Genomic DNA, 15,570 nt, shown 5'->3' on the forward strand with positions numbered 1-15,570 from the left:
TGTAACATATGACTCAATGGTAAAATAGATAGGAGGTTTGCATCCTCCAGTGTGTTCAAAACTGGATCATTTCTTAACTCACCCTATTGTACGTTGGAAAACTTATGTGGGATCAGATGGGATTCCCTATTATCAATATATATATATATATATAGGGTTAGGTTCAAGAAACAAAATGTTTTGTCCTATATGAGCTAAAAGTTTTGAAATGACCTGATTTTTTGTGAGGATGATCTTTATGGTGAGGAAATCATCCTCACCCAAAATCAACCAATTCTGATATTTCTAACCCTAATTTCTAAGTTGAAGAATCGTGGGTCATCTATTTTTACCATTAGTTTGTAACCATTTTTCATGGGATTAGAAGTTTTGGAATGCACTGATTTTTTGTGAGGATGATCTACTCACCATAAAAATCATCCTCACAAAAAATCAGCCAATTCCAAAACTTTTTAATCATATAAGACAAAACTTTGTTTAGAATGTTGTTCACAATTTTGCTTACTAAACACTACCCACATATATATAATTATTGATATATTCTTAAACAAATCATAAACGCATCATCATCTAGTTGAAAAAAAAAACTTAAACATGAGTAATTAAATCATCCAACTATTCTCAAACTTCTCATTTTCATTATTTATCAAAGTTGGGAGTAGCCATAGGCAATACTCCAACACTAATTTCCCTAACTTATAATACCTCAGGCCACATGCCTTACAAAGAGTTTTAGGCCCTATCGGACCCATTCTCCATAGTGGTGTTTTCTCTCATTTTCAATGTCTTCTTTGCCAAAACTTGACTTTTAACCGATACTTCATCAAGCGATGTGTTCTGAGACCAAATACGACGAACATTTATTTTGTTCTTTCCTCTCTTACTTCTTATTCTATTCAACCTATCAAAATTACAGGATCTTACATTATTATTATTTTCAATTTCTCGTTCTTGGATCCTACTTAAACAGATGAAGTCGTTAGCGAAATTGGGAAACAATTCTATCTCCTCTATTGGATCTGTAGGGATACAAAGTGGATCACCTTCTCCTTCTTCGAATTGCAGATCACCTTCATATTCCATCGCTGTTGCAAAAGAAGTGTCGATTCTTGTTCATGGTTAATTATTAGCTCTACTCTCAAAAAAAAAAAATGTACATTTATTTAAATTAGGAATATCCACGAGACAATAATAGCATAGCACACGATATAAAGAAGGAAAATCTATTTTGAGTGAAAATTAAATATGTCGGCAACATTCTAAAATCTTAATTAAGAGTCCAAAACAGAATCTTATGATCAGATTCCTTCTAGAATTTTCTAGAAGTTGTCCAAAAGGGTAATTCTTAAATCTTAATTAAGAGTCCAAAACAGAATCTTATGATCAGATTCCTTCTAGAATTTTCTAGAAGTTGTCCAAAAGGGTAAATACAGACATTTATTTGCAAGAATAAGAAAAACATTTTCCTTACTAAGGGGAAGTGTCCTAACTGACTACATCGCCGCGTGGCATCCAAGCGTGGCTTCCAAAAACATTATACGATGCCGCAGGGATGTTGAAGATGAAATTCTAAGAACTTTGAAAAAGAAAATTTAAAAAGTTATTTTTTCAATTGAATTTTAATTTTAAATTTGGGAATTGGTGGGGAAAAAAAAAAAGCTCCATGGATCACCTCAACTCTTAAGAAATTTCAGTGAATGATTTAGAACTAAATAAGTTTCTAAAAAACATAGAATTAAACAATATTTATCTTTAAAACAAGAAATACAAAAACATTTGTATATCAAATGATTTAAGTATATTACATTCCGCCACTGGTCTCACTTTAAATGTACCGACTTTTCCATCTCCTATTTAGATCAAACTAGGGATCATGAAAGAAATCAAAGTACAGAGACAAGCACTAAGGAAAAAATTGGCAGCACAACATCATATAAGTAACACAAATTATAAAAGAACTCAAATTGTTTGATATGTTTCCAAGGTCTAATACAAAAATATCCCAAACAAATTTGTCAGAAAATGGAAACCTTAAAACAACTAAATTTTACAACACCTAGACATTAAACCCTTGAGAAATCAGCACAAAGCTCAAAATCATTATGTCAGCTGAAACTAACAAAGTTTTAAACCCAAAAATATGTTAGTTCTTCAAACAATTGTGGTGAAGACATCCCACCTCTGCACTGGGTACAACCAAAATGTACAAGAAATCAAAATCCTTCTAATGAAGGGTTTGGAGGTAAAACGAATGAAATGCCAACAATGATCTAGGAGAGCTTTTTAAGTTGCCTTTTATTCTCATTTATTGCCCTTGACGGCATCTAGATCTTCAGATTTCAGCTTCTCAGCCGCACTTAAGAGCATATCCATTGAACCCACAGCTGTGTTTAGCCCCCCTGAGCTGTTCTTTTGTTTTTCAAGGTTCTCATATGCCTTCTTTGCTCTTTTTATCGCTCGGAGCCCAGTGTCACACCCTTTACAAAACCATTTTCCTTTTGGAATGGACGTACGAGGTGGTTCCATGCAATAAATGTGGTATGCATGATCACAACCATCGCAAAGCACAATCTTTTCATCATCTTGATCAGTGAGGCAAGATCTACAAAGGCAAGAAGGGCAGTACCATTGGAAACTATAAGTTTTTAACTCCCCAAATGTCAAGCACCTCACATGGTAGAACTTGTTAGGGCATTGTGGGTGCCCACATATCCGGAACTTTAGGCCACCCTCCTTTTCCTCTCCTCCACACATCTTGCAAGTACGCAATATTATTCTTCCGCCAGACGAGTCGAGCACATCCTCATCCTCGGCTTCCATACAACAATCCGAATTCCCTTCCACATCGCTAAGCATCTCTTTGGTCATTGGCTCTGTTGCGGTCCTAGGATTATTGAGCCTCTCACACACGACACAATTCTCATGTGGTGACTCAATCCCACTTGTGGTACAGTTGGCACAGTACCAACTCCTTGGAGGAATCTCTTCAACTGCAGGATCAATGCAAGAGACGTGATACATTTCCTCACACGAATCACATACGAGGCAATCCTTGCCATCTGCTTTAGCGCCACAACACCTGCACGCACAAACTTTGTCCAAGCCATAAACCTCTGCTTGCTCCTGTTTAGCATGCTGGTCAGATTCCAAGAACATAATTTTGTAGTGAGCAAACCTAGACAATCCCGTTGTTCAAGGACAATTCTATCAACGAAACCCTATTTGTAAATTATGATCTAACCCATTTAACATAGTGGGAAGCTAAACGATTCTAGAAGCGTAAAATGTCCACATGTTGAAGTTATATGTGACCCAACCAAATCATTTTTACACGACAGTTTTAAGAATATTAGTTACCTCATGTTTTCCTTCACCGCTAATGCCATTTTCCAAGCCTCCAACCTGAGAGGATAAACAATTTTGGTTGAACTAATTATTTATTAAGTACAGGACATTAACACAAAGAATGGCTAATCTAGTAAAAATTCAAAAACCTTTTACATAACCAAGATCCAGCAATACTGCATGGTCAACGGATCAGAAGCTTCAGAGTTCTTACCCGTTCACAGTAGAACATCCTTGACATATCTGAAAGGCCCTTGGCAAGAGAAACCATATCACTACCGATCTTTTGAAACTTTTTCCATACCTGTAAAATAATCAGGCATGAGGTATCTATCGCTTGGAAACTGACCTTGAAAAAGCCTTTTTGGATCAGATTTATGAAAAAATTCAAGCTAATAAATTTGATATTAATGTATGACAAATCCAAAAAGTGATCTCTACCGGAATGCTTTTGTACTCTGGGGTGTCAATTCCACTGCCATTTACCATGGATTTCTACCTTATAATTGACGATGCAGCAGATGTTCCACTCGAAAATAACAAAATAAAGGGTAGAAAAGGAAAAAAAGAAAAAAGGCCTTGGGATGGTTTGTGCAGTTTGCTGACAAAAATAAACTAGAAGCGCATGTCATAACTCATCCAAATGAAATATTAAAGCCTAAAACTCATCGACTGAATGAGCATTCGAAATGAGTCAAATTTACGAATTTTAAAACATAAAAGGAAGTATCAGAAGAACATGCCCAGTGGAGAGTAGAGGAATTATATTTCCATTCATTAAGATATTTGCATAACATTGCGTAGTAACTGTCTATAGTTATAGATAGATATTAGATATTTGCATTTCACCCACAATCACATATAATCTCACCTACACCTATCTATCACATAAGAATTACCTACATATGTAAAAAAACATACTTTACCAAATGAACACCACCTAAACACCATGTACCTATCACCTACATCCAGAATTTGTAGAATGTAAGTTGATAAACATCCTAAACATAGCCCTACGACACGTAAGTATAAAACATTGGCACAATAGACTACTTACTATATGACATATGGGATTCCAATGATGATATATTTACGTTGAACTAGCTTCTAAAATTTCAGAAGGTTTGGGGCCTTGAAAGATTGCTTAGCTCACTCCTCACACCAATAGAAAATTTGCTATAAAACTGAAGGAGATGTAGATCATGTCTATCGTCCACATTCAATAGATATCTATGTGGTCACTTCTTTTTTCCTGTCAGTAATGTATATATGTAAATGCAAATGCCTAGCTGGGTATGTGAGATTATGTGAGCAGAAATAACCCAACACAACATTTTTGTCTTCAAAACTATTTTCTCATCTCTTCCAGACATGATATCGGAGAACACCTAGATGGTTGATATTTTCAACTTAAATCTCTCTCACAGCCAACTGTTCATCAGAGAAAGACAAGACCTGCAAAATTATGGTTCCATCTGCTGATGTTGATTGACAAATATAACCATCCGTACTATAATACAGGCAGTTTAGCCGACCCCAAATGCTTGAGGTAAGGCTTTAGGCATGATGGCGACTATACATTAATGTAGGTTTCATCGGGACAGGAACATATTAGAGTGATAAAATAAATAATACTGAAGGGAAATACCAGCATCTAAGTATAATAAAGCCATGTAAACTTCACAGAATCCCAAAAAATTTCATGGAGTTGATCATGATCAACCAACTTGATCATTGGTCACGGTTGAAGAATTGAGTATCTTGGAGGAAAAAGATGCTATTTGGAGAGGGAAAAGTCATATGCAGAAGGGGACTTGGTGTGGAAATGGGAAAGAATGGTTCAAAATTTCACTTCAAGACTTGGAAAGAGTCTTGGGTTTGTCTCGTTATGCTCTATACTTACATACCATCTCAGTCAAAGAAGACTCAAGTTTTCAAAAAACTAAGAAATATCTCGAAGCCAGGGCTTCAAACCCTTCGAGGAAGCAATTATTGAAAGCCTATTATCAATTGAATCCTTGGTATTAAGATAGAGTGGAACATTGTCATAGGTTCCCTGTGGCCGGATGTAAATAGATGAGATTTTGTTGATTGATTTATACATGACCTGTTCATAGGTATTTTCACAGCAGAGTTACTGAAAAAGATTAGCTAATCAAAGAGAATAAAATTTCATGCATTTTAATAAGACACGTGTTGGTGCCAGATAAAATAGGAGTTTGCAGACTTGTACAATACTAAAGATATAATATTTATTAAGAATCAGTAAGCAAAAAGAAAGAGATATGTAATTAAGAATCAGTAAGCAAAAAGAAAGAGATATGTAATTAATAGATGAAAATAATGAAGTTATATGCAAAACCTCTTGTAAGAAGAGTAGGCAAGTGTGAAAAAATGCATCTGCATTAATAAAAGCATTTTCATAGATCAATATATATATATGCATCTGCAACATGTCTAGTATTGCATATTTTCCTTCAAGAAGGAATTCCCCTGTTTGATAGATACTAGTATTACATTAAAAGAAACATCACTACATGAGCTCAGTATCAGTTTGGCATAATCCATATTTTTATACTAAGCACACCGAGGGGAAATTGAAAAAGATTACCTGTTGGATATCTGCAGAGAAATGTATAGGAGAATCTCCGTAAACCCCCTCTATCATCTTTGAATTAATGACACTAATGTCAGGAAAGCTATCAACCTTGAACCCTTGGAAATTCTCACAGAGTAACTTGCACAACAAAGCAAACTTCTCTGAAACTATAATATCATGGAAAACACACTGACACAGCTTAGTCTTGACACAGGATCCATCTGAAGTGACACTCCTGTGCTCCATGGCAGCATTCTGAGAACCAGAAGAGAATTTAGGTTTCCTCCTTAATTGTGAGTGGCGACAGTCTACAGGTTCCTGCAAATATTGATTGAAAGACGGTCAAAACAAGGTATATAGTAAGAAAAGCATAGATACCTCGGAGACCGATAAGCTAATGAACAGATTCTCTTTTTCCATCTAATTTGTGTTCATTATAGGATACCTACATCGTTAGAAATCCTTTATTCGTGCAACCCGATCACTTTTTTGACTTTGGAACTAATAAATCAGAGATTATGTTGCCACACCAACTTTTGCTAACACCACACCAAGATGTGTGCTAATTCTATGGGGTGGCATTCACAAAAGTGGCAATAGAAGCTCTCATAAATAATCTCGATAACTCATGAACAAAGCAGAGAGAAGAAACTGAAGTGAAACATAGTAATACCTTGGGCTGTGCAGTTTGCTCGGAAGCACCATGTGATGTAAACACAGTGGAGGTGCTTGATGCAATTGCATCCCAGATGCAGTTCTGGATACCACCTTCCCCCGCATCCAATGACTGTGATATGTGTTCCAGTATAACATTTCTCCAATGGTCATTTAGGTAAGCATCTGAGCCTTGTAGACGAGGAGGACCGTCTATTCTAGAAGTATCCTTTTTCTCATTATCATGTAAATATATGCCTTGTGGTTGCTCTATTTTCTGCAGAAAACCAAATAAGCAACAGCCTATTAAAACCCCAAAAAGGTCCAAATAACACCATCAGAACAAGTACATGCAAGGAACATAAGGGAGAGAATGTAAGAATAGATTATTAACCAAGTGGAATTAAAAGAGGTTGAGACTAACCAATAGCAATAACGACGGAGTTGAAGCCTCTACTAGAAGAATTTAAGGAGGTACGAAAAACATACAACACCATATAGACTTGGTGCCGAAAGCTAGTTTGTCCTACTTGCGGCACTACCAAATGAGCCCAAAAGAACATGAAGATCTCCAACATTAAGTGGTGTTATTATGAAAGCAATTCATCCAAGGGTCCATGAGCCCTTGTGCGATGCCTGCTCTATTGACGCAAAAGAAGGATAATTCACGGAGGATGTCCATAGAAAGTCGGGCAATTAACAAAATAGTGGTTTAAGCATTGCTTCCCAATACCTTGGTTAGATGACATGCTACGGTGGAAAAGTGATGTCAAAAATAGATCTCAAAAGTGGTTATTCACCAAATTCGAATTAGAGAAGGGGACAAGTGAAAGACTGCCTTCAAAAAAGTGGTATATGTTAACTATATTTTAATCTACAGTCCAACCAAAGAATCACATATGGAACACCTAAGGGAAGTAGTCGGTGTTTTATGCCAAAGAAAAGCTATACGCTAATCTAAAAAGTACTAACTCATTAAAAGCATGTTGTTGTTTTTGTGATATGTTTCAAGTGCAGACAAAGTCCATACGGACAAACACAAAGTCGAAGCAATCTGAAGTTGGTTTACACTGATTAAACTTAGACAAGTGAAAAGTTTCCATGGTCTAGTGCCACTTTATAGATGTTTCCTTAGGAACATCAGTACCATCATTGTGCCAGTGGCCGATTGCATAAAGGGTAAGTTTGAATGGACCAGAGATGTCGAGAGCAGTTTTCAATTGATCAAGGAGAAATTATGTACAACCCTTGTTCGTGTTTTCCCTTACTCTGTCAAAGTGTTTGCGGTGGAGTGCGATGCTTCAAAGTTTGGTATCAGGCTGTTCCCAATCAAGAAGAGCATCCGGTGTCTATCTATAGTGAGAAATTGAATGAGACACGTGCAAAAAATACAGCTATCATCGAGATTTTTATGCTCTCGCTCAATCTCTACAACACTGGAGACACTACTAGATTCAGTAGGAGTTTGTATTATTTTTAAGACAAGAAGCATTGAAGCATATCAACAGCCAACATAAACTTAGCCGAAAACATGCTCATTAGGTTTCTTATTTGCAAGAGTTTGCATTTGTATTGAGACAGAAATCAGAAACTAACAATAAAGTTGTCGAGGACCATGTTACTGGCTACTATATCTACTACTGTAATTGGGTTTGATTCCTTTAAGTACTTGTACCCCATTAATCCTTACTTTGAACCGATTTTGGAGTAGTGTATGCATGGATAACAAGGAATGTATGTTCTCCATGACAGGTGTCTTTTTTTAGGCAATCAACTTTGTGTTCCTGTTTGTTTATTTCAGGAAAGCATTGTTCAAAACATGCATAGAGCAGGCTTGACGGACATTTAGGGAGAGATAAGAACTTAGCCATGGTGGAAGAGAAGTATTTCTGGACTAAGATGCAATAATAAATTTTTTTTAAAGTGGTGCAATGTGTTTCTACTCGAAGATAGATGCCAAACTTGTAAAATCTCAAAGGGAAATGCCCAGAAAATGAGTCTCTATACCCCACTTCTAGTCCCCTCAGCATCTTGGGATGATATTAGCACAAACTTCATTTTGAGATTGCCGCAATCAGAAAGAGTAAGGGATTCCATTTTTGTTTTTGTTTATCATTTCTCTACAATGGCACATTTTTTTAATTGTAAAAAGACAATAGACACCTTGCACGGTGTTAATATTAATTTTCGAAACATTGTACGAGTTCATGGAGTTCCCAAAACCATACTACCAAAAAAAAAAACCATTACTTTTGAAAGGGAGTCCAAAAAAAATCCCAATTTTGGAGAGTTTTATGGAAAATTTTTGGTACAAACTAGCAATATAGTAGTTCTCATACATACAAATATCAATGGATATACAGGAGTCATTAACCAAAGTTTAGGAAATCTTTCGCAGAGTTTGGTTCAAGAGAATCCAAAGCAATAGGCATTGAATTTGCTTACAATTACTTTAGAAATCAAACTACTAGTAAAAGTCCTTTTGAGATAGTTTAGGGGACCAACCACATCACTTTTATGGTCAAGTTCCATTGCCATAAATAAGTAAAGTTAGCAAAAAAAGATGGTAGAAGAAATGAAGAAACTATTTGCCAACATTCATTTATATATATATATAGCTAGCATACATTGTCTCCCAACGAAAGACAAGATCTTCAAAAAAGACACCCTTAAAATCTGGGCAAAGCTTACACCAAAAGAACAAAAGGCCTAAAATTTTCAATACAATGTCCTGGGTTGTTGAAACTTCACCCTTGACAATTCTCCCATTCCTTTCCAACCATAAATGATAAACCCCAACAAATAGCAAATGGAAGTAGCCTCCACAAAGTATTCAATCTCCCGGAAAACAAAGACAAATCCCAACTCTAAAACAAGATAGAACCAAATTTGGGAGGACCCAAGGAATCCTAAATAGATCAAAGAAATGATGCCAAATAGGAGAAGAGCACCCACAATGAAGAAGAAAGTGGTCAACTGACTCTACACTCGATATGCAAAGTCCACAAGAATTGAGGGTTACAAAGCCTCTCTTTATTAGAAGATCAAGTGTTGGTAATCTATTCAAGACAAATAACCAAACAAAGAAACGTACCTTGGAAGGGACTTTCATACCCTAAATGATCGACGATGGAAAATGATTAACCGTATTGGAGGCCTTAGTGATCCTCTGAGCTAAGGAGTTAACAATGAAGTATGTACTTTTGGTAAGAATCCACTCCCTCATGTTGTCTTCCGAAGCGTCCCATCAAGCATTGTCAAGGTAGGACATTAGATTTGCAAGGTCTTGGAATTCTCAATCATTGAAACCTCTCCTGGATCCCAAATACAACGCAGGTTCATTTCCTTCAAGGTTCAAGAAGTCCGTACATGGCAAACCTTTCTTCGAGGAAAGATTGAATAGACAAGGGAAAAGATTGCAAAGAGCCATGTCACCACATCACCAGTCCTCCCAGAATCTAACCCGAACACTCTTCCAAACTTTAAATCGCACCCACTTTTTGAAATCTGACCCAATCCTCATGATACCTCTCCACCCACTACACCCTAAAGATATTTTTAATTCCTTACTCTCCCAACCATTCCAAAATTCCCCATAAGTGAAGAAGATTACAATCTTTCAACAAAAGGGATATGATGCATTTGCAGAAAGTAAGATTTTTAAACAGCCAAACACGTATATACTTGAAGCTTAGCAAGAGAAAAATTGGAACTTATCAAAAAAAAAATAAATCAGGCCTTAGAAAATCCTTTAAGAAGATCCATAACAATACATGTGAGATTGATTTGCCAGATCTCTTGGGATTGACTCAATCTTCAATGTTTCAGACCTTTACCGTTATCATGGCAGTAAAAATGAAGATGAAGTTGAGAGAATTCTTTCCAAGTGAACAATTATTCGTCGTAGGTGATGATGGTGAAGATGACATTTGGGTTAATTATGAGGATTTGCATATAATGGAGCCCAAATCCTTGGAAGTAGACGATGCCATCCACTCGAGTATTCTTTCCAAGTGGAAGCACTAATGCAAACCCATTACAAAAAAACTAGTACTAAATTCAAGAAGAGGATTAAAAGGGAGGGATTGCCTAATTTTGGATATATGGAACCCTGGGGGACCTTGCAGTGTTTAACAATATAATCAGATCAGCACAAGTCCATTGTCATCGAGCAGTAAGGTTTCTGGTCAAACAGCATTGTTCTTCGCGCTTTGACTATATATTTTCAAAGTCTGTTAGGGTTCCTAGGTGGATAATTTCAAAATACATTAAATTCTTGTGTGGTAACGATGGGTTAGTTGCATAGGGAAGTGACATTCTAGGAAGATTAGAGTAGACTATCTAGATCCTTCATGTCTTTGTTAAAAACTCCACATAAAGGGTGCAAGGGTCATAAAATGCAGCAGAGCGAACAAAATAGTATACAGATTTTCTTGAGTAGATCTAGTCCCTTCTTCAAGATTAAGTTGCTTGGATTAGCGACTTGTAAGAGCTTTCCCTCTAAGAAACCTTGGATACGACAGCGAACAGTGTTATCAAACATCTCTTCGAGCAGCTTATCACACATGCAAGTTGATGACTATCACATGTAGACGGATAACATTGATTAGACATGAAAACATGCAAAAAACAAAATTTGTCAACAATGAGGTGCTAATCTAAGGTTCACTGATAGTTTCAAAAAATATAAAGAACCAATCAAGAAAAGAATGAAGTCGCACAGGAAAAAGTAGACAAATGAACTTAGTCATACTTCAAAAACTTGGAGACTAAAACCATGTTGATTTGTCACAACTGAGATTGGAGTTCTATTTCTTTGAAACTCGAAGAATTCAAAAATTCATCCCTTGACTGAGTTTCTCTAATCTGATTTACAGAACAAATTCTGGAGAAAAAGACTCGAGCAAACAAATTTTGCCATTTTCACGTATTCCCGATACATGTTAAAGTTTGAAGATATTTGGAGGCTCCGAACGGTACTCTAGATGCTCCGAACTTTTTAATTCACTATAACTCCCGACTAAAATTATTAAACATTTGCTTTTGGAGAGAAATATCATATCATGGCAAGCCAAACCCCCAACTGCATCACTGATATCTTGCTTGATTCAAGTACACCTTGGAAGTCCACCGAAGAAAAAAAATCTACAACCTTACAATCACCTTGGGTAGTAGTTGGAATGAAATTATACAACTTTACAATCAAAATATTAAATAACATGTTTTACACCATATAATTCCATAAAAGTATCATCAAAGGTGTGAAGGTTCAATGAAAGAGTACAATCTAAGTTGGGAGACAGTAGTTTAAAAAAAAAAAGACTTAACTGACTTTATCATCATGCACAAAACTAATTTTGCCAAACCAGCATAAAGACAATGTCACGAACAAGGATATCTTTCCAGTATGAGGTAGACAAAACAAACTCTCTACCTAAGACATAATGACATCTCTTTGGTATACATTATCAAGATTTTATAAACACTACAAGTTTCTGGTGCTCACATTCTTATCAACGCGAGACAGCTTTACTCTAAATTCCTTAGACGCTATCACAGAAGATTCAATGTCCAGATTGATTATCGCAAGACAGCTTTACTCTAGGTAAATGAACAAAAGCAATAAGGTCCCCATTTTACAACACCTATATTGTATTCATCTTTACAAGAAAAATGAACATAAGAAATAGGGAAAAAAACAAGTATCTTTGAACGAAAATGGTAGTTACCAAGAACAATGATCTTTTACTAAGTTTTATCCTAAAGAGTGGACAGTGAACATGGAATGAAACCTAAGATAGGTGTATAAAACAAGTTAAGCGATGAGTCTAACTACAATGGTGCCAGAAGTTTACTAGACCATAATGGATACATAATCTAGGAGTTCATCCTATCATTGAGAGTTTAAAATTGAAAGAAACCCATCTCATAAAATTGAAAATGATAACAAAGACTTGATCATCTACATCCATATTCGCCTCAAGTGGCCCTATGAAAACTTGATCATCATCAAAAAATTTATTAAAAATTTGTAAGGTTCAAGGAATAAAAATTTTACAGCCAATTTGTAATCAGTCCACAGATCAAGGTTCCAATCTAAGGAACCAAATCATAAACAACAAACATAAAAAAAAAAAAAACCAAAACCCACGAAAATTTAAAGATAAAACTGTTAAAAAAAAAGAGGGGGAAAGGGCAAACCTTGTCTGTTATTTGACCATCTGTTACCGCAGAAACCATTGCATTTTCTTGGAGATTACCCTCTGAACTCAGCCTCAAATGCTTTCGCCGCTTGTAAGTGTGAATTCCATCAAGCGAAGACGACCCCAATTTCCCTTCAACATTCTCACCTTCATTTCCATAAGAATGACCATTAAAGGTGGCACCTTTCTCACACGGAACTAACAAAGAACATTCCGCAACACCACCATTGCTGGATCTCTCTTCAACGATCATTTTCACAGTAAAACAAACCCTAATCTACAAGACTTTTTTTTCAGAGAAAAATTACCACCCGAAGAATCAATCAAGAACCAACCAACCAACTCGACAACATCCAAAAACCCATCTTTCCTGCAAAATCTGATGTATAAATGAAACAAAACCAGAAAAAACATCGTAATTAGCAGAAACGGAACCACATATTTCAGAAAAACGAAGCAGTAATCTCTGAAGAAAAAGAGCGAAAATGTAAAACCCTAGCTTACAGCTTACCTCGAAGATTGTTAAATGGAATCGAAGAGATCAGAGAAAAAAAACATTAACTTCTGAAACCCTAATCTCATCTCACCTTCGGATAGATTTGAAATTTGTAAAAACGAGAGGTTTTTTTACTTTATATATCGCTACTGTCAGTTAGTACTGAAGTTGACCGGTTACTTGATATCAGCCGGTCACTTGCACCTTCATTACACTTCTATCAACCTATTACCCTTGAAATTTGCTCTACAAATTTTCAATTTCAAATTTATGCCGAATCCAGTTTTCATTTTGGTTACAAAAAAATTTCAATTTCAAAACATCAACAAGTAATTTTATGCCAAATCCAGTTTTCATTTTGGCTACAAAATTTTGGAATAAGACTTTGACGATGATTTCGTGAGTAATTAACAATATTGCAATAACGAAACTTTTTATTTAGATGGTGTAAGTAGCAAGGAATCCTAATGTTTTGATGGTATCTTGTTCTTTCCATTTTTCTCAATTCTCGACGTTCTTTATGTTTTCTACTTTGATTCTTATTTTTTTATTTTCAATAAATTTGCTTTATTGATCAAGAAAAAAAAATGCAATAGCGCGCGAAATCCTAAAAATGGTGAAGACTAGACGGGAACGTTAGAGTTACTAGTAGTTAAGCTCAACATGTCTAAAGTTTATGATTGCATTGAATAACTGTTTTTTTCTTAAAAGAATTTTACCGAACAAACGAAAAAATGTAATTGCATACGAGATTGAAGAAGAAACAGAAACGATGGACTTAAAGGTAGTTAACCTTGACATGTATGAAGTTTATGATTGCATTAAATAACCATATTTTTCTTAAAAGAGCTTTACCGAACAAGAAAAAAAATGCAATAGCGCGCGAAATCCTAAAAATGGTGAAGACTAGACGGGAACGTTAGAGTTACTAGTAGTTAAGCTCAACATGTCTAAAGTTTATGATTGCATTGAATAACTGTTTTTTTCTTAAAAGAATTTTACCGAACAAACGAAAAAATGTAATTGCATACGAGATTGAAGAAGAAACAGAAACGATGGACTTAAAGGTAGTTAACCTTGACATGTATGAAGTTTATGATTGCATTAAATAACCATATTTTTCTTAAAAGAGCTTTACCGAACAAGAAAAAAAATGCAATAGCGCACGAGATCCCAAAAATGGTGAAGAAGACATGGGAACGTTGGACTTACTAGTAGTTAAGCTCGACATGTCTAAAGTTTATGGTTGCGTTGAATAACTGTTTTTTTCTTAAAAGAATTTTACTGAACAAACAAAAAAATGTAATTGCATCCGAGATCCTAAAAATGATGAAGAAGAAACGGAAACAATAGACTTAAGGGTAGTTAACCTTGACGTGTATGAAGTTTATGATTGCATTGAATAACCATATTTTTCTTAAAAGAGCTTTACCGAACAAGAAAAAAAATGCAATAGCGCAAGATATCCCAAGAATGGTGAAGAAGACACGGGAACGTTGGAATTACTAGTAGTTACGCTCGACATGTCTAAAGTTTATGGTTGCGTCAAATAACTATTTTTTTCTTAAAAGAATTTTACTGAACAAACAAAAAAACGTAATTGCTTACGAAACCCTACAAATGGTGAAGAAGAAACGGAAATGATGGACTTAAGGGTAGTTAACCTTGACGTGTATGAAGTTTATGAATGCATTGAATTACCATATTATTCTTAAAAAAGCTTTATTGAACAAACAAAAAAAAATGCAATAGCGCACGAGATCCCAAGAATGGTGAAGAAGACATAGGAGCGTTGGACTTACTGGTAGTTAAGCTCGACATGTCTAAAGTTTATGGTTCCATTGAATAACTGTTTTTTTCTTAAAAGAATTTTACTGAACAAACAAAAAAATGTAATTGCGTATGAGATCCTAAAAAAGGTGAAGGAGAAATGGAAACGATAGACTTAAGGGATGTTAACCTTGACGTGTATGAAGTTTATGATTGTATTGAATAACCATATTTTTCTTAAAAGAGCTTTACCAAACAAGAAAAAAAATGCAATAGCACACGAGATCCCAATAATGGTGAAGAAGACACGAGAATGTTGGACTTAACAATAGTTAAGTACGACATGTCTAAAGTCTATGACTGCATTGAATAATCATTTTTGTCTTAACAAAGCTTTACGGGGGGGAGGAATGCAACAACGCACGAGATCCTAAAATGGTGAAGAAAAAATGAGAACGTTGGACTGAACGGTAGTTAAGCTTGACGTGTCTGAGATCTTGTGA

The 15,570-nt window shown here is 35.6% G+C and overlaps 1 protein-coding gene across 3 annotated transcripts; it reads right to left on the bottom strand.

Moving 5' to 3' along the window:
• Window positions 1-1,938: 1,938 nt before the first annotated feature.
• LOC147406667 (RING/FYVE/PHD-type zinc finger family protein) lies at window positions 1,939-13,462 on the bottom strand. Of its 3 annotated transcripts, none has more exons than XM_086434810.1 (7): window positions 13,313-13,462; window positions 12,800-13,180; window positions 6,618-6,875; window positions 5,957-6,262; window positions 3,560-3,649; window positions 3,358-3,402; window positions 1,939-3,123 (listed from the first exon to the last, which is right to left on the bottom strand). In XM_086434810.1, the coding sequence occupies exons 2-7, from the start codon at window positions 13,052-13,054 to the stop codon at window positions 2,302-2,304; spliced, it is 1,776 nt and encodes a 591-aa protein (XP_086290936.1). In that variant the 5' UTR covers window positions 13,055-13,180; window positions 13,313-13,462; the 3' UTR covers window positions 1,939-2,301. The 3 variants fall into 3 exon arrangements, with proteins under 3 accessions (XP_086290936.1, XP_086290934.1, XP_086290935.1); XM_086434808.1 differs by having other exon boundaries at window positions 1,939-3,135; XM_086434809.1 differs by having other exon boundaries at window positions 1,939-3,135; window positions 12,800-13,171; window positions 13,313-13,442.
• Window positions 13,463-15,570: the final 2,108 nt, after the last annotated feature.

Source organism: Akebia trifoliata, chromosome 3 (genome assembly GCF_017979445.1).
Source record: "Akebia trifoliata isolate Shusen 1 chromosome 3, ASM1797944v1, whole genome shotgun sequence".
NCBI lineage: Eukaryota > Viridiplantae > Streptophyta > Magnoliopsida > Ranunculales > Lardizabalaceae > Akebia > Akebia trifoliata.

Coding starts and splice junctions, on each gene's coding strand:
- LOC147406667 (XM_086434808.1), bottom strand. CDS start 13,054: ATGATCGTTGAAGAGAGATCCAGCAATGGTGGTGTTGCGGAATGTTCT. Junction 6,876..12,799: donor ATGGTCAAATAACAGACAAG/GTTTGCCCTTTC, acceptor GGTTTTCTGCAG/AAAATAGAGCAACCACAAGG. Junction 3,403..3,559: donor GGATGTTCTACTGTGAACGG/GTAAGAACTCTG, acceptor TTATCCTCTCAG/GTTGGAGGCTTGGAAAATGG.